The 22,982-nt window shown below is 34.4% G+C and overlaps 1 protein-coding gene across 1 annotated transcript in view; it reads right to left on the bottom strand.

The window, feature by feature from the left end:
* Positions 1 to 21,260, bottom strand: part of LOC117324524 (pleckstrin homology domain-containing family D member 1-like) — a 30,236-nt gene extending 8,976 nt beyond the window's left edge. Inside the window, exons 1-12 of the mRNA XM_033880431.1 lie at positions 21,039 to 21,260; positions 18,184 to 18,277; positions 16,804 to 16,893; positions 16,190 to 16,266; positions 11,048 to 11,139; positions 8,581 to 8,633; positions 8,170 to 8,264; positions 6,176 to 6,269; positions 5,752 to 5,933; positions 5,334 to 5,424; positions 3,399 to 3,440; positions 1,813 to 1,963 (exon numbers count right to left, since the gene is read on the bottom strand). Coding sequence (XP_033736322.1) covers positions 1,813 to 1,963; positions 3,399 to 3,440; positions 5,334 to 5,424; positions 5,752 to 5,933; positions 6,176 to 6,269; positions 8,170 to 8,264; positions 8,581 to 8,633; positions 11,048 to 11,139; positions 16,190 to 16,266; positions 16,804 to 16,893; positions 18,184 to 18,277; positions 21,039 to 21,223 — 1,246 coding nt within the window. The 5' untranslated portion in view covers positions 21,224 to 21,260. The remainder of the gene's footprint in view (positions 1 to 1,812; positions 1,964 to 3,398; positions 3,441 to 5,333; positions 5,425 to 5,751; positions 5,934 to 6,175; positions 6,270 to 8,169; positions 8,265 to 8,580; positions 8,634 to 11,047; positions 11,140 to 16,189; positions 16,267 to 16,803; positions 16,894 to 18,183; positions 18,278 to 21,038) is intronic.
* Positions 21,261 to 22,982: the final 1,722 nt, after the last annotated feature.

Below are 22,982 nucleotides of genomic sequence, written 5' to 3'. Positions count from 1 at the left end.
AGATACCAACCAAGTGTCCTCTAGTCAAGGTCAGGTATGAGATACCAACCAAGTGTCCTCTAGTCAAGGTCAGGTATGAGATACCAACCAAGTGTCCTCTAGTCAAGGTCAGGTATGAGACATCAACCAAGTGTCCTCTAGTCAAGGTCAGGTATGAGATATCAACCAAGTGTCCTCCAGTCAAGGTTAGGTATGAGATACCAACCAAGTGTCCTCTAGTCAAGGTTAGGTATGAGATATCAACCAAGTGTCCTCCAGTCAAGGTTAGGTATGAGATACCAACCAAGTGTCCTCTAGTCAAGGTTAGGTATGAGATACCAACCAAGTGTCCTCTAGTCAAGGTTAGGTATGAGATACCAACCAAGTGTCATCTAGTCAAGGTTAGGTATGAGATACCAACCAAGTGTCCTCTAGTCAAGGTCAGGTATGAGATATCAACCAAGTGTCCTCTAGTCAAGGTTAGGTATGAGATACCAACCAAGTGTCCTCTAGTCAAGGTCAGGTATGAGATACCAACCAAGTGTCCTCTAGTCAAGGTTAGGTATGAGATACCAACCAAGTGTCCTCTAGTCAAGGTTAGGTATGAGATACCAACCAAGTGTCCTCTAGTCAAGGTCAGGTATGAGACATCAACCAAGTGTCCAGTCAAGGTCAGGTATGAGATACCAACCAAGTGTCCTCTAGTCAAGGTTAGGTATGAGACATCAACCAAGTGTCCTCTAGTCAAGGTTAGGTATGAGATATCAACCAAGTGTCCTCTAGTCAAGGTCAGGTATGAGATACCAATCAAGTGTCCTCTAGTCAAGGTCAGGTATGAGATACCAACCAAGTGTCCTCTAGTCAAGGTCAGGTATGAGATACCAACCAAGTGTCCTCTAGTCAAGGTCAGGTATGATATACCAACCAAGTGTCCTCTAGTCAAGGTCAGGTATGAGATACCAACCAAGTGTCCTCTAGTCAAGGTCAGGTATGAGATACCAACCAAGTGTCCTCTAGTCAAGGTCAGGTATGAGATATCAACCAAGTGTCCTCTAGTCAAGGTTAGGTATGAGATACCAACCAAGTGTCCTCTAGTCAAGGTTAGGTATGAGATACCAACCAAGTGTCCTCTAGTCAAGGTTAGGTATGAGATACCAACCAAGTGTCCTCTAGTCAAGGTTAGGTATGAGACATCAACCAAGTGTCCTCTAGTCAAGGTTAGGTATGAGACATCAACCAAGTGTCCCTAGTCAAGGTCAGGTATGAGACATCAACCAAGTGTCCTCTAGTCAAGGTTAGGTATGAGATACCAACCAAGTGTCCTCTAGTCAAGGTCAGGTATGAGATACCAACCAAGTGTCCTCTAGTCAAGGTCAGGTATGAGATACCAACCAAGTGTCCTCTAGTCAAGGTTATGTATTACAATGTTACCAGGAAACCTCTCATCTCCCCAGCAACAAACGATTTATCATATGTTTCCTAATTTTACAGGGACACTTCATGTAATTAGCATTTTGATTGATCGATGTAAACCCCAAACTTTTAAGTGAAATGTTGACAAGCAACAATAGACAAAAAAAGTTCTTATAGCAGAATGTATACGTCTGTAAAAACACAAAAACCTTAAACAAATACAATGTACATGTACAAAGTTCACAAATTATTGTTCATCTTTACAAATTACATTCTTATTATTGTATTAGGGTTGAAAAATTGGGCAAAATACACACTTTTTGAAAAACATTAAATAATTGAGTCCAGTTTTGTAAATATCGGCAGTAAAAATTATTATCCCTGTTTTGTCGTGTGTGTTTACATTGCTGTTATTATTACGTTTGAGTTTGTTGACGTTAACCACCATTTGCTCCTTGACTTCCTGTTCTATGTGTGGAGTCTGAGACACAACAGCACATGACAATTTCTGTAACGAGTTGTCGGCATCTTTCAGTTTCCTCTCCGCATCTAATCTGGCCATAACCTCCTCCTGTCAACACATACACAGATCAAACATCGCACAGCAATATCTCCTGTCAACACATACACAGATCAAACATCGTACAGCAATATCTCCTGTCAACACATACACAGATCAAACATCGCACAGCAATATCTCCTGTCAACACATACACAGATCAAACATCGTACAGCAATATCTCCTGTCAACACATACACAGATCAAACATCGTACAGCAATATCTCCTGTCAACACATACACAGATCAAACATCGTACAGCAATATCTCCTGTCAACACATACACAGATCAAACATCGTACAGCAATATCTCCTGTCAACACATACACAGATCAAACATCGTACAGCAATATCTCCTGTCAACACATACACAGATCAAACATCGTACAGCAATATCTCCTGTCAACACATACACAGATCAAACATCGTACAGCAATATCTCCTGTCAACACATACACAGATCAAACATCGTACAGCAATATCTCCTGTCAACACATACACAGATCAAACATAGCACAGCAATATCTCCTGTCAACACATACACAGATCAAACATCGTACAGCAATATCTCCTGTCAACACATACACAGATCAAACATCGTACAGCAATATCTCCTGTCAACACATACACAGATCAAACATCGTACAGCAATATCTCCTGTCAACACATACACAGATCAAACATCGTACAGCAATATCTCCTGTCAACACATACACAGATCAAACATCGTACAGCAATATCTCCTGTCAACACATACACAGATCAAACATCGTACAGCAATATCTCCTGTCAACACATACACAGATCAAACATCGTACAGCAATATCTCCTGTCAACACATACACAGATCAAACATCGTACAGCAATATCTCCTGTCAACACATACACAGATCAAACATCATACACCAATATCCAACACAATTAAACAAGTTCAAACATATCACTAGAGTATCAGGAATTTTGAAATCATAATTATTTAAGGATTAACATCAATTATTTTTTTCTGTTATACAGTCATAACAGAAAAAACTGGAGTGTACTCTAAATAAACTGTGAAGTGGTTTATGAAGAGAGTACACTCCAGTTTTTTATGTTATGACTGTAAAACAGAAAAAATAATTAATGTTAATTTTTATAATTTAATTTCGTCTTATACACACCAAGATATTTCACTTTCTTTGGCGACCTCTTTTCTGCGATAAATTATTACACAACGTCATCAGCCAATCAAAAATGACGTTACATTTTGCAATGCGTGTTTCATACAAAAGTAAATTATTTATATATAAAAGAATTCCCAGTTATCAATGAATGATTTAACATCCAAATCACGATCAACTACTATAATGGAAAACATGCATGCTTGTATCTTTATAAAAAAATTTTTTTAAATCTATAAATCACAAAAGAATCAGAAAGAATGACAGAAAGACAGATGAAAACTTACCTTTAGTTCTGCTTCAGTCATTTCCTTCTGTACTTTCAAATCCTGTTTTAAAATGAACCAACATTTCACTATTAGGACATTTTAGGAAAGAACAAAATAAACCAGTGTAATACATGTATGAACAAAGATGTAAAGCATAGTAAATAGTACAGTCCCAACACGGAGGTTTTCTTCTCATCATATGAATACAATGAGCTACATCCATATTTCTTGAAGCCAGCCCGATATGTTAAATATAGATGTTACAGTAACACATTTTGCATTCACACCAGCATGTTTACAACAAGAGATGTCAGGAGACAACATCGTTTGCCGAGTGGGTTAGAATTGGGAATTAGTTTTTTAAAGGTCAAAGGCCACAGTCAAGGTCGCAGGTCCACACATAAATATGTAATACCAAAAGGAAGTTTTTGTCACAAGAAACATACATGTCAAATATGAAAGCCCTATCATGTACAGTTAACATACAATGGCCAAGTTTAAGTTTTTATCAAAGTAGGTCAAAGGTCAAGGTCAAGGTCAGCAGGTCCACAAATGTATTACCAAGTGAAAGGTCTTGGCCTATGGAACACAAGTGCGAAAGTTTGAATCTTTTTTGTTTATACATGTATATCTAAACGATACACAATGTCTTTATCTTTTTGAACTATATATATATATATATATATATATCCTCAAATAAGCCCCATCTCAAAGTATTAAAGTTGAATATCAAAGTTCACTGAGGGTTTATACCTGATACGTTTGTAATGAGCTTCAAAGCAGAAATATAAAAATAAATGATATACAAGGCCTTGTTGAGCAATACTTATCATCATGCTGACAGTCTTTTATCTAGACTTCTAAATCAACAGTGAAATGGTGTTTTAAAGGGTCATGAAGTAAAATTCTATAAGAACACTTATAATTTTTTGTATTGTAGTGAAGTTACTATCTATGTTTAATCTAAACATTTGGGGATTCCAGTATTTGTCATGAATTGAGCAGGTCATATATAGCCAATATCAGATTGTCCTGGTGACGAGACAACACAGAAACTACAGTGCCAAATTGTCCTGGTGAAGAGACAACACAGAAACTACAGTGCCAAATTGTCCTGGTGACGAGACAACACAGAAACTACAGTGCCAAATTGTCCTGGTGACGAGACAACACAGAAACTACAGTGCCAAATTGTCCTGGTGAAGAGACAACACAGAAACTACAGTGCCAAATTGTCCTGGTGAAGAGACAACACAGAAACTACAGTGCCAAATTGTCCTGGTGAAGAGACAACACAGAAACTACAGTGCCAAATTGTCCTGGTGAAGAGACAACACAGAAACTACAGTGCCAAATTGTCCTGGTGAAGAGACAACACAGAAACTACAGTGCCAAATTGTCCTGGTGAAGAGACAACACAGAAACTACAGTGCCAAATTGTCCTGGTGAAGAGACAACACAGAAACTACAGTGACAAATTGTCCTGGTGACGAGACAACACAGAAACTACAGTGACAAATTGTCCTGGTGAAGAGACAACACAGAAACTACAGTGCCAAATTGTCCTGGTGAAGAGACAACACAGAAACTACAGTGCCAAATTGTCCTGGTGAAGAGACAACACAGAAACTACAGTGCCAAATTGTCCTGGTGAAGAGACAACACAGAAACTACAGTGCCAAATTGTCCTGGTGACGAGACAACACAGAAACTACAGTGCCAAATTGTCCTGGTGAAGAGACAACACAGAAACTACAGTGCCAAATTGTCCTGGTGAAGAGACAACACAGAAACTACAGTGCCAAATTGTTTGACCCCACTTTCTAACTCCCTATTTTAGAATTTCCTGATCATTTTCCTGCACTTATATGATGACCAAACATTCAATTATAGAAAAATAAAATCTTAAATTACTAAAATATCCTTGCCCCACTAAATTTATTCTGCCTTCACCTTTAAGGATTCTTTGAGCTCCTCTGCATGTCCACTGATAAACTGCTTTTCTTCCTCCAATGCCCGAGCTCTCTGTTCATTTTCTTTCATTCTGTAGAAAATTGACATCCAACAGCATAATCAGTAAACATATTTCAAACCATTTGTACTCTTAAGGGGTGGCATCTTAAAAAACTATTTTTCATCATATACAATTTTTTTATTCAAATTGATACGAACTGAAATACGATAAGTAAATTGCTATTTAAATCAAAGTTATGAAAAAGTCCAATGAACTGAAATACGATAAGTAAATTGCTATTTAAATCAAAGTTAAGAAAAAGTCCAGCTCTTAATTGTTTAAAAAGAAACCTGAGATGTTGATACAAGTATTACGACCAAATCTCTGGCACGGAAAATTCCCAGCGGCTGTACTAACTTTTCCTCTGCCTGTGATTTCTCTTGAAGCAGTTCCTTGGTCTGGAACTCGATGAGTTTGAGTGTAGATTGTAGTTCCTCCTTAGTAAGAGCCAGACTCTGGTTCTCCTCTGTCAGTTTCTGTTGTGAGCTCTGTTGATCATATAACGTCTCCAAAATCCTCTCCTTCTCCTCACTCAGACTCTAACACAGGCATAACAAAACTCACATCAAACTCAATTATCAGATGATCATTTTTATCAAGGAATTTAAATGACTGTATGTTTTACTTCATGAAAACCATAATTTCTACCAACAATATTTTGTATGTTAAATAGATTAAAAATAAATAACTCAATAAATATAACAAATTTAATATCAAGTCATAAGTACTTGTACATTTTTAAGATGTATGCTGAAACAATATTGATTGTATCGTGTCTAACCTGCAGACTATATTGCTGCTGTTGAAGGGTATCTGATAATGCCACTCTATCCGAGTCCAGTATCCTCATACACTCTGCTGTATCCTCCAGTTCACTGAATAATACAATAGAAAATCTCTACATATTTGGGATGTGTTCAGTATGTCAGTCAAAAATATTCTCCATCCTGTCCTGTTCATTCATGCCACCAGAAAGGGCATTATCCTCATCAACCCTCCTCCCTCCAGGAAACTTGGTACGACAACTTGGTAATGACAGATATTACATTAAATACCAGGATGTATATGTCCCAGTTATCTCACAGAAGAGGTATTACAACCATGCATACCTGACTTCATTTATTAAAAACCTGCTATTTTTTCAAAAGAGTTATATATCTTCACTGTGCTCATAAGACTTATTCAAAACAAATCTTTTATGGCTATTTTTTTTTTAATTTCTAAGTTTCAGCATTAATTCTATTTCCCCCCAAATAGATGAATGAATGCATTTAGAGAAATTATGCTAAAAATTAAGTGTTATTATTAAATATTTGTTTATATATAAATATATGATGTTTACATTTTGTAACTTCCATTTCAATTTCAAATTGTATCTTGGCTCTTGTACGACCTTTTGCTGGTTAACTCAACATTTACAATCTAATGCATCATCGCTCAACACTTATGTTCTAATGAGTTTGTAACTCAACATTTACGTTCTAATGAGTTTGTAACTCAATTAACAGTTACGTTCCAATGAGTTTGTAACTCAACATTTACAATCTAATGCATTCGTAACTCAACACTTACGTTCTAATGAGTTCGTGACTCAACTCTTACATTCTAATGAGTTCGTGACTCAACAGTTACAATCTAATGCATTCGTAACTCAACATTTACATTCTAATGAGTTTGTAACTCAACATTTACGTTCTAATGCGTTCGTGACTCAACACTTACGTTCCAATGAGTTTGTGACTCAACACTTACGTTCTAATGCGTTCGTGACTCAACTCTTACATTCTAATGCATTCGTAACTCAACATTTACATTCTAATGAGTTTGTAACTCAGCACTTACATTCTAATGAGTTCGTGACCCAACACTTACGTTCTAATGCGTTGGTGACTCAACACTTACGTTCTAATGCGTTCGTGACTCAACACTTACGTTCTAATGCGTTCGTGACTCAACTCTTACGTTCTAATGCGTTCGTGACTCAACTCTTACGTTCTAATGCGTTCGTGACTCAACTCTTACGTTCTAATGCGTTCGTGACTCAACTCTTACGTTCTAATGCGTTCGTGACTCAACTCTTACGTTCTAATGCGTTCGTGACTCAACACTTACGTTCTAATGCGTTCGTGACTCAACTCTTACGTTCTAATGCGTTCGTGACTCAACTCTTACGTTCTAATGCGTTCGTGACTCAACTCTTACGTTCTAATGCGTTCGTGACTCAACACTTACATTCTAATGCATTCATAACCTAACACTTTCATCCTAATGCATTCGTAACTCAACATTTACATTCTAATGCATTCGTAACTCAACACTTACATTCCAATGCATTCGTAACTCAACACTTACATTCTAATGAGTTTGATGACTCAACACTTACGTTCTAATGCGTTCGTGACTCAACACTTACATTCTAATGAGTTTGATGACTCAACACTTACGTTCTAATGCTTTCGTGACTCAACACTTACGTTCTAATGCGTTCGTGACTCAACACTTACATTCTAATGAGTTTGATGACTCAACACTTACGTTCTAATGCGTTCGTGACTCAACACTTACGTTCTAATGCTTTCGTGACTCAACACTTACGTTCTAATGCTTTCGTGACTCAACACTTACGTTCTAATGCTTTCGTGACTCAACACTTACGTTCTAATGCGTTCGTGACTCAACACTTACGTTCTAATGCTTTCGTGACTCAACACTTACGTTCTAATGCGTTCGTGACTCAACACTTACGTTCTAATGCGTTCGCAACTCAACACTTACGTTCTAATGCGTTCGTATTCCTCCGTCATTTCTTGCTGATATGACTCTAATTTCTGTTTTTCCTTTTCAAGTTCCTGATTGATCCTCTCGAGTTCCTACCGTAAAATTAACAAATAATTATAAATACTGTTTAATTATGACAATAATTAAAAGGGATCTATTTGCAGTCATCATAACTACTTTTCAACAAAACACTTATCGGCCTTAATGGTCATCTGATTTCTATTAACAGTATATAGCTGTTAGTTCTAGTTTGATGTACTACATACAATGGAACAAAGCCAAATCACCATTCCCCAAGACAGTGACACTAGTTGTACTACAGATATATCATCTTGTTTGTGTAAACTGTTAATGTTTTGCTAATTCATGTTTTCATAATGTTTACAAGACAATAAGACTTGATTTTACCTCGGTTTTCTCCCTTTGATCAGATAAAGCTAACACCTCACTCTGAAGCTGATCTGTAACAAATGGAAATCTGACAATGAAGATATATACAATGTACATCACAGCGTGACATGTTTTACTTACATTTATAACATTGTTAGAGTATTATGTAATTCAGAATGAATTTATGAACATTGAAATTTATGAGGCATAATGGGTATTCCTAAAGCAATAAATGTCCCCTATTTAAGGTACCTTATAAGTCTGTTATTGTTACGGTATTAGCTTTGATGATACATTTCCTATACATAACAAACAGTCAGAGACCTCTCAACACACTGTTCTTATTTTGACAGAAAGTTTTAAGAAGGCCAGTGTTCATTTGATGAATTCCACAAGTTTGGGAATTTTTTGTTACATATCTTATAATGTATATTACAATGCTCGGACGGTGTTTTATAACTTTACCTCTAGTAACACTGTGTCTGAGAAACACAAGTGTTCATTCTTTACCATCAATCTCTTAACACTGAATTAGTGATATGTCGGTCTTTGTTTCTCAAAGTTAATTTTATATTTCCTAATGCTTTTCGGTGCTTATATGTATTGTCCATGTGCTTTGCATCATGTTATATATGCTTCATATATATATGTTGTTATGTTTGCAGTATAATTTTATATGTTTGTCGAAGTACAAGCTCCTGAGAGCTTACGTTACCCATTGCCATATTCGACTTGAAATAAAGCTTCTTGTATTTCGTATCTTTATATTGACAACTGGACATACAGTCGAACCTGTCTATAAAGGACACCTAAGGGACAAGACAAAAGTGTCCTTTATAGAGAGGTGTCCTTTATATAGAGGTTCAACGAGTTATGTCCCTTATAAACGAAGAAACAAACCAAAGTCTGTTTATAGTACACTATATGTCTCCTGATTTATTATATTTAAACACTTAAACAAATGAATAAAAGACAGAAAATTAAAGATAAATGCTTAATTTTCAATCATTCATCTGACACAAAAATTGAAGTTGATATTTCTAATAATTTATATTAAGCCTATAGTTTCAAAACAAATCTTCACAATATCATACTATACTGAATATCTATTCAGACAAATACTCAACATAGTCAAAAGTGTAAAGGTAATTCTTATCAGTGTAAAACAATTTTTGTTAATCCTCAATATTTTGGAAAATAAATATGTTTGAAATATCTTTTCTATTACAACATTAACTCTTTATTTATAAATGAAAGTGCATTTTCCTCTGATGATTATAATCCCTAAGCATTTATTTTGAGACATATTTTCTGAAATCCATGTAGGGATTTAATTTAATAAATACCGTTTTCTGGTTCAGTCAATTAGACAGTATAGTGTATACAAAGACACTCGGAACTCTTCAGCTGTTCTTAATATGTTACGTAGTCATATTCAGAGGAGTTCCGAGTGTGAGAAAATGGCGGCTGACAACCATGTGCCTGCCTTGTCAGATTTGCATACGGTTGATTTTGTAAGTGAAACAATTATGACAGACATCACTATTGCTTTGTCCCTCTTTTGTTGGTCTTGATAATGATTTAATTACCCCCTGACCATTCTTGTTGTCTAGGCTATGGTTGAATGGCTATAAGCTTCGCTGTCACCGGTGGGGTTGAGTAAACAAACACCTCTGCCGATGGCGATCGGTCACTCTCTTGTAATTACTGCCCATTGTTACAGCAACTTACAGGTAACAGGACAATTAGTGACTGATGAAGTGGCTTCCTAAGTTAGCATTGCTGCCAGGGGAGTTGAGTAATTAAGGCTTTGCTTGTTATTTAGAAACGTTTTACACACAAATATCAACACGGCTATGGCTTCACGTGTCCGTTATACAGATTTTTTAACATTTTTACGGACAAAAATAATTGTCCGCTGTCCGCATTAGGAAGGTGTCCGCTATATACATGATATTTATATAGTGATTTTCATTGGGGATTCCTGGAAATGTCCGTTATGGACAGGTGTCCGCTATATAAGGGTGTCCGCTATTACAAGTTTGACTGTATAACACTGTGGTACAGTGAACACATGCTTGTGTATGTACATATTCTGCAGTTTGCCACAAAACCTGAATTATATACATGACATGTATAGTAATACTGAAGCTAGTGTATCATGATTTTTACTGCACGAAATCAAATCTTCTCCACCTTTCATAAATCACCTGATTGAGAAAACCTACAATACTAAAGGGGCTGGCAAAGGTGTAAATAGAATATCTAGCATGAAATTTCCAAAGTCATTTTCTCTTAAGGGTTAAAACATTTCCATGATTTTTGAGGGAAAAATAAAAAAGTCAAAACAGAAATATACCTTGTAAATACAAATAAATAACAAATTTATGATCTGGCCCAAAAAATTACAAATACAAAAGTGTCCCTCAAAACCTTTGGTAATGGAACATTTAAACCACAGAACATATAACACCCTGTACAATACCAAAGTAATCCTGCTTCTGTTTAGCCATCTGTAGACCCTGGTCCTCTAACTGTCGAATGAGGTTGTCTGCTAGCTGAGAGTGCTTCCAGGTTCTGGTAAAAAAAAATGTGTATTAATCACAATCAGCCCTCAATAAAGTCTGATATCAACTTAAAGTCTATTGATGTAACTCGTATAACTAAGATAACTTTTTGTGACACTAACATAACTGATATAACTCGTATAACTAAGATAACTTTTTGTGACACTAACATGACTGATATAACTCTTATAACTAAGATAACTTTTTGTGACATTAACATGACTGATATAACTCGTATAACTAAGATAACTTTTTGTGACACTAACATGACTGATATAACTTGTATAACTAAGATAACTTTTTGTGACATTAACATGACTGATATAACTCGTATAACTAAGATAACTTTTTGTGACACTAACATGACTGATATAACTTGTATAACTAAGATAACTTTTTGTGACATTAACATGACTGATATAACTCGTATAACTAAGATAACTTTTTGTGACACTTACATGACTGATATAACTCTTATAATAACTAAGAATACTTTTTGGTGACACCACTACATGACTCTGATATAAACTTGTATAACTAAGATCAATTTTTGTGACACTAACATGACTGATATACTCTTATAACCTAAGATAACTTTTTGTATGACACTAACCTGACTGATATTAACTCGTATAACTAAGATAACTTTTTTGGTGACATAACATGACTTGATATACACTTGTATAAACTAAGATACCTTTTGTGACACTGACATGACTGATATAACTAAGGACAGCTTTTTGTGACCCATAACCATGACTGATATAACTTGTTATAACTAAGACTAACTTTTGTGACACTTACATGACTGATATTTACTTGTATAACTAAGATAACCTTTTTGTGACACTGACATGACTGACTGATATAACTTGTATATAAACTAAGATAACTGTTTATGACAATAACCATGACTGATATAACTTGTATAACTAAGATAACTTTTGTGACACTAACTTGACTGATATAACTTGTATAACTAAGATAACTTTTTGTGACATTAACATGACTGATATAACTTGTATAACTAAGATAACTTTTTGTGACACTAACATGACTGATATAACTAAGACAGCTTTTTGTGACACTAACATGACTGATATAACTTGTATAACTAAGATAACTTTTTGTGACACTAACATGACTGATATAACTAAGACAGCTTTTTGTGACACTAACATGACTGATATAACTTGTATAACTAAGATAACTTTTGTGACACTTACATGACTGATATTACTTGTATAACTAAGATAACTTTTTGTGACACTGACATGACTGATATAACTTGTATATAACTAAGATAACTTTTTATGACAATAACATGACTGATATAACTTGTATAACTAAGATAACTTTTTGTGACACTAACTTGACTGATATAACTTGTATAACTAAGATAACTTTGTGTGACATTAACATGACTGATATAACTTGTATATAACTAAGATAACTTTTTATGACAATAACATGACTGATATAACTTGTATAACTAAGATAACTTTTTGTGACACTAACTTGACTGATATAACTTGTATAACTAAGATAACTTTTTGTGACAATAACATGACTGATATAACTCGTATAACTAAGATAACTTTTTGTGACACAAACATGACTGATATAACTCGTATAACTAAGATAACTTTTTATGACATTAACATGACTGATATAACTTGTATAACTAAGATAACTTTTTGTGACACTAACATGACTGATATAACTCGTATAACTAAGATAACTTTGTGTGACACTGACATGACTGATATAACTCGTATAACTAAGATAACTTTTTGTGACACTAACTTGACTGATATAACTTGTATAACTAAGATAACTTTTTGTGACACTAACATGACTGATATAACTCGTATAACTAAGATAACTTTTTATGACACTAACATGACTGATATAACTTGTATAACTAAGATAACTTTTTGTGACACAAACATGACTGATATAACTCGTATAACTAAGATAACTTTTTGTGACACAAACATGACTGATATAACTCGTATAACTAAGATAACTTTTTGTGACATTAACATGACTGATATAACTTGTATATAACTAAGATAACTTTTTATGACAATAACATGACTGATATAACTTGTATAACTAAGATAACTTTTTGTGACACTAACATGACTGATATAACTCTTATAACTAAGATAACTTTTTGTGACACTAACTTGACTGATATAACTTGTATAACTAAGATAACTTTTTGTGACACTAACATGACTGATATAACTCGTATAACTAAGATAACTTTTTGTGACACTGACATGACTGCTATAACTTGTATAACTAAGATAACTTTTTGTGACACTAACATGACTGATATAACTCGTATAACTAAGATAACTTTTTGTGACAATAACATGACTGATATAACTCTTATAACTATGATAACTTTTTATGACACTAACATGACTGATATAACTCGTATAACTATGATAACTTTTTATGACACTAACATGACTGATATAACTTGTATATAACTAAGATAACTTTTTATGACACTAACATGACTGATATAACTTGTATATAACTAAGATAACTTTTTGTGACAATAACATGACTGATATAACTCTTATAACTATGATAACTTTTTATGACACTAACATGACTGATATAACTCGTATAACTAAGATAACTTTTTGTGACACTAACATGATTGATATAACTTGTATAACTAAGATAACTTTTTATGACACTAACATGACTGATATAACTTGTATAACTAAGATAACTTTTTGTGACACTAACATGACTGATATAACTCTTATAACTAAGATAACTTTTTGTGACATTAACATGACTGATATAACTCGTATAACTAAGATAACTTTTTGTGACACTAACATGACTGATATAACTTGTATAACTAAGATAACTTTTTAAGACACTAACATGACTGATATAACTCGTATAACTAAGATAACTTTTTGTGACACTAACATAACTGATATAACTTGTATAACTAAGATAACTTTTTGTGACACTAACATGACTGATATAACTCGTATAACTAAGATAACTTTTTGTGACACAAACATGACTGATATAACTCGTATAACTAAGATAACTTTTTGTGACACTAACTTGACTGATATAACTTGTATAACTAAGATAACTTGTTGTGACACTAACATGACTGATATAACTCTTATAACTATGATAACTTTTTATGACACTAACATGACTGATATAACTCGTATAACTAAGATAACTTTTTGTGACACTAACATGACTGATATAACTTGTATAACTAAGATAACTTTTTGTGACACTAACATGACTGATATAACTTGTATAACTAAGATAACTTGTTGTGACACTAACTTGACTGATATAACTTGTATAACTAAGATAACTTGTTGTGACACTAACATGACTGATATAACTCGTATAACTAAGATAACTTTTTGTGACACTAACTTGACTGATATAACTTGTATAACTAAGATAACTTGTTGTGACACTAACATGACTGATATAACTCGTATAACTAAGATAACTTTTTGTGACACTAACTTGACTGATATAACTTGTATAACTTTTTGTGACACTAACATGACTGATATAACTTGTATAACTAAGATAACTTTTTGTGACACTAACATGACTGATATAACTTGTATAACTAAGATAACTTTTTGTGACACTAACATGACTGATATAACTTGTATAACTAAGATAACTTTTTGTGACACTAACTTGACTGATATAACTCGTATAACTAAGATAACTTTTTGTGACATTAACATGACTGATATAACTTGTATAACTAAGATAACTTTTTGTGATACTAACATGACTGATATAACTTGTATAACTAAGATAACTTTTTGTGACACTAACATGACTGATATAACTCGTATAACTAAGATAACTTTTTGTGACATTAACATGACTGATATAACTTGTATAACTAAGATAACTTTTTGTGACACTAACATGACTGATATAACTTGTATAACTAAGATAACTTTTTGTGACACTAACATGACTGATATAACTTGTATATAACTAAGATAACTTTTTGTGACATTAACATGACTGATATAACTTGTATAACTAAGATAACTTTTTGTGACACTAACATGACTGATATAACTTGTATAACTCGTATAACTTTTTATGACATTAACATGACTGATATAACTTGTATAACTAAGATAACTTTTTGTGACACTAACATGACTGATATAACTTGTATAACTAAGATAACTTTTTGTGACACTAACTTGACTGATATAACTCGTATAACTAAGATAACTTTTTGTGACATTAACATGACTGATATAACTTGTATAACTAAGATAACTTTTTGTGATACTAACATGACTGATATAACTTGTATAACTAAGATAACTTTTTGTGACACTAACATGACTGATATAACTTGTATAACTAAGATAACTTTTTGTGACACAATATGATTATGTTCCTGTTTGATAGAAACAGAGCTACTACACACAAAGTTTAAAATTAATAGTGAATCTGAAATCAACACAGGAAATGCAAAGTAGGTCACAGTGACCTACATTTGGTTAATTAATGTCAAACTAGTACTTGCTGTCCTGAAGCTATGAAGTCTGATCAGAGTTATTCCCCTTCGTGTCACTCTATCAGTACAAATGGTAAAGTGATAACTGGACAGCCGATGAGGACCAGAAATGGATGACAGTTACATATAGAGCAATGTAGCGAAGTATCAGTCATTGTCTATGGACGAACAGACAAACAGATCATACTATATCCACTACATAGACGGAGCATAAAAAGCCAGTCAACTCCCAGAGAACTCACATATTTATATCAAGGTCACAAGATGTTTCCGGATATTAAAACAATATAACTGTGTGTTTCCCAATATTAAAACAATATGTCTGTTTCTAATTATCTAAAGAACTTGTCAGTTACTCTCGAGTCAAACAAGATATCTATAGATCAAAAACACCTGCTACTGAAGCAGGTTATAAAACATAAGTAAAAGAATATGTTTACGATAACGAACATAGCATAGAGAATGAGATTAAAACAACACTTACATCCGTTTAGACTTTTCCAGCATATCAATCCATTTGTCTCTTTCAAAACTGCTGTCTGCAGCCAAAAGCATCCTTCCCTGTATAACAGACATTTACATATAAAGTTAATCCCTTCACAACTAGCATAAGTCTCAGTATGAGAGACAGAACTTTACAATTCATATAAAATTTGAACTGATTTTAGAAACTGATCATGACCCTATCTATCCTTACACATACCCAGGAGCCAACCCACAAACTCTGTCAGAAGAGCAGCTTCGGCCATATTGTAGGATAATAAAATAGTCTAAAATTCATCTTAATATCTGTAAGTATGATTAAAAATAACAATGGTCTAAAATTCATCTTAATATCTGTAAGTATGATTAAAAATAACAATGGTCTAAAATTCATCTTAATATCTGTAAGTATAATTAAAAATAACAAAATGGAAAACATTTCAAGTGGACCAGACACAGATGGACAGAAAGACTAACCGCAGACAGATGGACTGACAGACAGATGGACAGACAGTCAGATGGACAGATTGATGGAAAGGAAAGCTATAACCACCCATCCATACCAACAAAGGACTAAAAACTGTACCTTCCTCAAAACAAGAAGTTTATACTTACATGAATATCTGCACTGTCCAGATAAAAAGCAAATGGCTGTCCTTGTTCCCTTGACGGAGTGATACTGCACTCTCCTAAAGGTATGATTCCCTGATAATAGGACATACAAACATTTTAAAGGTTTGAATATTGCACAATAAATCATATAAACTTTAAAAAGTATGAACATCCTTTTGTTTGCTTATATAGAGTACCCATGGCAGTTTGTACAACAAAACAATGTAAAAATTTCCAAACAACAAAAGAAATGTATCCACAAATGTATCATGTTGAAAGTAGGTGATGGTGTAATTACATTACCTTGGGAGTAGGTGTGGTGTAATTACATTACCTTGGGAGTAGGTAATGGTGTAATTACATTACCTTGGGAGTAGGTGATGGTGTTATTACATTACCTTGGGAGTAGGTGGTGTAATTACATTACCTTGGGAGTAGGTAATGGTGTAACTACATTACCTTGGGGAGTAGGTAATGGTGTAATTACATTAACTTGGGAGTAGATGATGGTGTAGTTACATTACCTTGGGAGTAGGTTAATGGTGTAATTACATTACCTTGGGAGTAGGTAATGGTGTAATTACATTACCTTGGGAGTAGGTGATGGTGTAGTTACATTACCTTGGGAGTAGGTGATGGTGTAATTACATTACCTTGGGAGTAGGTGATGGTGTAATTACATTATCTTGGGAGTAGGTGATGGTGTAATTACATTACATTGGGAGTAGATGATGGTGTAGTTACACTACCTTGGGAGTGGTGATGGTGTTATTACATTACCTTGGGAGTAGGTGATGGTGTAATTACATTACCTTGGGAGTGGTGGTGTAATTACATTAACATGGAGTAGATGATGGTGTAATTACATTACCTTGGGAGTAGGTGATGGTGTAATTACATTACCTTGGGAGTAGGTGATGGTGTAATTACATTACCTTGGGAGTAGGTGATGGTGTTATTACATTATCTTGGGAGTAGGTGATGGTGTAATTACATTACCTTGGGAGTAGGTAATGGTGTAATTACATTACCTTGGGAGTAGGTGATGGTGTAATTACATTACCTTGGGAGTAGGTAATGGTGTAATTACATTACCTTGGGTGTAGGTGATGGTGTAATAACATTACCTTGGGAGTAGGTGATGATGTAATTACATTACCTTGGGAGTAGGTAATGGTGTAATTACATTACCTTGGGAGTAGGTGATGGTGTAATTACATTACCTTGGGAGTAGGTGATGGTGTAATTACATTACCTTGGGAGTAGGTGATGGTGTAATTACATTACCAAGGGAGTAAGTGACGTTGTAATTACATTACCTTGGGAGTAAGTGATGGTGTAATTACATTACCAAGGGAGTAAGTGACGTTGTAATTACATTACCTTGGGATGAATGTTGATACAACATCGCTTTTCCATTTCCTTTTTTTCACTCTCCTGATAGTAACACAGAAAGCCATCCCTTATAATGAAATATCTGAAATTAAATATTAACCCATTATATTTTGCATTTATATCAACATGAATGCAATCTGTAAATGACAAATTCCATTGTTTGATGCAACTTGGGATGCTGTTAAGAATTCTGATCTCTTGCTTTCCAATCTCTGCAAACCTTACCTGGACTTTAGGAGCACATCCAATATCTTATATGATCTGGTGAAAAAGGTGCTTATGTATACAGTATAGTTTATTGATCATGAACACACTGATGCCTTAATTGTTTAGAATTGTGAACCGTGGTGCTGTACTAAATTCTGAACCTTAGTGTAGTGCTAAATTCTGAACCTAATTGCTGTATTAAATTCTGAACCTTGGTGGTGTACTAAATTCTGAACCTAAGTATTGTACTAAATTCTGAACCTTAGTGCGGTACTAGATTCTTAACCTTAGTGCGGTAATAAATTCTGAACCTTAATGCTGTACTAAATTCTGAACCTTAGTGCTTTACTAATAATTCTGAACCTTGGTGCTGTACTAAATTCTGAACCTTAGTGCGTACTAAATTCTTAACCTAAGTGCTGTACTCAATTCTGAACCTTGGTGCTGTACTAAATTCCGAACCTAAGTATTGTACTAAATTCTGAACCTTAGTGCGGTACTAAATTCTTAACCTTAGTGCGGTACTAAATTCTGAACCTTAATGCTGTACTAAATTCTGAACCTTGGTGCGATACTGAATTCTGAACCTTAGTGTTGTACTAAATTCTGAACCTTAGTGTTGTACTAAATTCTGAACCTTCGTGTGGTACTAAATTCTGAACCTTAGTGCTTTTCTAAGAAATTCTGAACCAGTGATGTTGTAAATAATATAATGTAGGAATACCAGCCCTTTGATACTGTATACAAAATACTGAGCCCTTTGAATCTGTATACAGAATAATGAACGCCTTGGGCTTGATGCTATGTCTTGTACAGACTTTTGGTTTGAGTGTTGTATATATTGTATAACTTTAAGGGCATCATTGGCCAGTATAATCATAACCCATTTTGATTATACTGTTGCTTATTGAGTGAAGGAATGTAACAAAATGACTGGATTACCATCAATGCTTCAGTTGAACATGGAAATTATAAGTTTATATTACTATAGTAAAATGTAGCTAAAGAAAAAAAATAAGATAAATATGATTTCAGTTATTCTAGTAATAAAATTATTGATATATCAAAGTAATAATGATAAAAAAGAAAAATTATAACAATAATGATAAAAATGAAATGATTATGTGTAAAACAATATCATACAATATATGTGATGACAAGACGTTAATCAACAGTGTCTTGTTAAGGTAGCCTGTTGAACAAAACTAACATCATTACTATGATGTAGCTGGGAAACACACAACATATGTTAACTTCAGTTCCAGGAAGTAACCAGTGTTTATATAACAGCAGCTGTGATCTTACTTCCTTTAATGTGTCCACTCGAGTTTAGTGTTGACAGCTGACTAATAAATAACAGTAGATTACCTCTTGACTTTGACAGATATAATCTACAAATTTACCTTCAAATATTCTGTAGCCACAAACATTCTTTTGTCTCTCTGATAAAATCCACACTATCATCTCCAAAGGAATCCATCTTCACCTAGGTGCATTATTTCTTTCATTTGTTTAATCTGGCAACTTGCCAAGTGGTACAAAGTGAAGTGTAATCTATAAATATTCTGTACTAACACTTCTGTCATATATTTTAAAAGGGCCTTCTCAAATTCAACAATATAAAAAGTATATGTATAACCATAATCAAACTTGTCAGTATCAGCTATAAAGCACTGCCTTGCTGTTATGTTTTCATAGTGATTTTTTTTTCGATTCATACATATTCAGTTAAACTTTTATAAATTTATCATAATTACAAGAAAATCAGTGAGTATCATGAATAAATTTGAAGACAGCTGTATTCTTACTTAAATAATATGTATCGTAACATGGCAGACCTACAACACATTCATCTCAATATAACACGATCAGAAATTAAAAAAAAAATTAAAAAAAAATAGAAAAATATATAAACAATTTTTTTTTTTAAACTTGTTTTATGAGTCGGTCTAAGAATTAGAAATATGCTAAAATTACAGTATATACCCAAGCAGGGATTTTACTAAAAACAGCATTGAGAAACTGGAAGATGTCAAACATGGATGGAAAAATAAGATTTGTTATGATGGTCACAAAAATGACACTTTGCTGTATAAACATTAAAGTTCCTAATATGCTGGTTGGGCAATTTAATCTATAAATAAAGTTTACCTTGAGGAGTGTAATATGGATCAGAAACCTATATATAGGTCTTTGATAAGGGGTGTTCACACTATATTTTACTGCACTAACTTGATAACATTATACATACTGTACAATTATAACATTCCTTTTGACCTTATGTCATACAGTATTTCGATCACAGAACACATACCTGACATACTTGAGACTCTGTAGTCAGATAATTTAACTGGTAAACTATTGATTACAGATAGTGTATATAAAGCGGTCAGTGTACTCGGTAACTGTAGCTCTATTGTGTGCCAGCCGCTGTAACATCCTGACAGAGGCTTCAGCATCAGTAGCAACTCAATCAGTGTCTCCATCACTAACATCCGGCCGATAGAAACGTGTACAATACAAATACTTATAATAGAGGAAGGTTAATCCGTGACTTGATGAATACCCGGAAGTCACATTGGTCTAATGATTTCATTTAAATAACATGTTTTACACAAAATAAGGAAATAAATTACCTTTTCGCCCACTTGTTGGACTGATGGTTAAACGGTCTCTTGTATAATATTCCGGCGAGCTGGACCTTTGACGCCCATTCGCCAGAACGCGAGTTTCTCTCTGGCATACTGTTCATTTCGGGTGCCTCATAACTGTAGTGCTGTCGTGAATGGGACACACAACACACCGATCCCAAACAATCCATCGGTGCACACCACTAGGCCTATCGCGACCACTCAACTTCCGTGTGACAATTTCCTTCGATCATCCTCGGATTTTATCCTTCAAAGCGATGCATCGGCGCGTAACATTTCGAAAGACATATAAAAATGGCGCATTTATTTAAAACAAGTTTAAGTTTTGGTTAGGCTCACAGGTACTTACCTCGTACATATTGGGTGTATTAACAGACGTTGCAAGTTCCTGTGATTAGGCCTACTATTTTGCTTTAGCAGATTCATATTTGAAGCAAGCGATGCATTTTTATGTGATACAGTAACACCAAGGCTGGCTACAGCAGATCTGTATTTTGAATAGGTCGATATAGGCGCCTAGGCCTGTCTTACTATTTCTTATCTTACATTTGCAATCTGTATCATACTCCCGTACCGGTCATTGCTATCTCTTACTTAGTAGGCTACTATGATTTATAACGATGGTAATTATAATTCAATTTTTATTCCAATGGTCTTACGACCCGTAGAAAAAACATGGATACAAAACATATTGTAAACAAAATACATGATTTAGAGAGTGAAATCCCGTAATTAACGCATGTTAATACACATTGTTATCACTTCCACCTTCGCGCACCCACCCATATCATTCACGTTCGCTCACCCACCCATATCAATCATGTTCTCTCACCCATGCAGAGACCATCAATCTCTAAATACACGCGTAATCATAATAAAAGTTAAGCATGTAGCTATATTCCATTAATCATTTTATATAGATATCTACATCACTCATTCATACGCCTAAGTACATCACTCATTCATACACCTAAGTACATCACTCAATCAATTAAACATACGCATGTGCAAAAATAATTCTCTTACACTGACATGTACATGTTACCCTGAGTACATAATTCATTTAAATAAACGCAAGTGCACAATAGGGTCTGTAAGTCTCGCCATTTAAGTCCCAAGATTTTGCGAGATAATACTACTTCCGGGTAGTTTGCCATAACGTTAACATGGAAAAACTGAAAATCGAAATAATTTGAAAAATAGCAACTGTATCAAAAACACAAAATTGCCAGTTGATAAAGTATTCAAGACTCATTTTGAAAATGTGTATTTCGTTGACTTTTATATGTTAACGATATTTTTTTCTTCTTTGAGACTACTAACATAAACTGTGTTTGGTACCCGGAAATAAGCGTCACTCAAGACGAGACTTACAGACCCTATATCATTTCCTTTTACACACACGTGTTGATTACATAATTCACTTACATGGTAGTCTTCAGATAGCCGCGATAACGTAGCTTTGGACGATGGACGGACGATTTCTGACAGGTGGTCGCGACGTCGGAGAGCATAGCCAGGGTATGAACATATTCGTTCTAACTTTTAGAGTGTTCATTTGGGAAAATGAAGAGTTTACAATTAGATTGTAACTTTACACAAGGAATTTCGTAATGATTGCATTTTGACCGAAATATAAGATGAAACGGCGACCCTGGTCTAGAATCCTGAAAACAGCGACCCTGGTCTAGAACCCCGAAAACAGCGAACCTGAGCAGAACCCCGAAAACAGTGACCCTGACCTGTGAACCTGAATACGGCGACCCTGACCTGGGACCCTGAAAACAGCGACTCTAACATAGAACCCCCAAAAAGCGACCCTGACCTAGAACTCTGAAAATGGCGACCATGACCTAGAACTCTGAAAACGGCGACCATAACCTAGAACATCGAAAACAGCGATTCTGACCTAGAACCCCCAAAACAGCG

This window comes from Pecten maximus, chromosome 3, assembly GCF_902652985.1.
Source record: "Pecten maximus chromosome 3, xPecMax1.1, whole genome shotgun sequence".
Classification (NCBI taxonomy): domain Eukaryota; kingdom Metazoa; phylum Mollusca; class Bivalvia; order Pectinida; family Pectinidae; genus Pecten; species Pecten maximus.
Note: the sequence above shows the minus strand (reverse complement) of the source record. Positions and strands in the feature narration are given on the sequence as shown.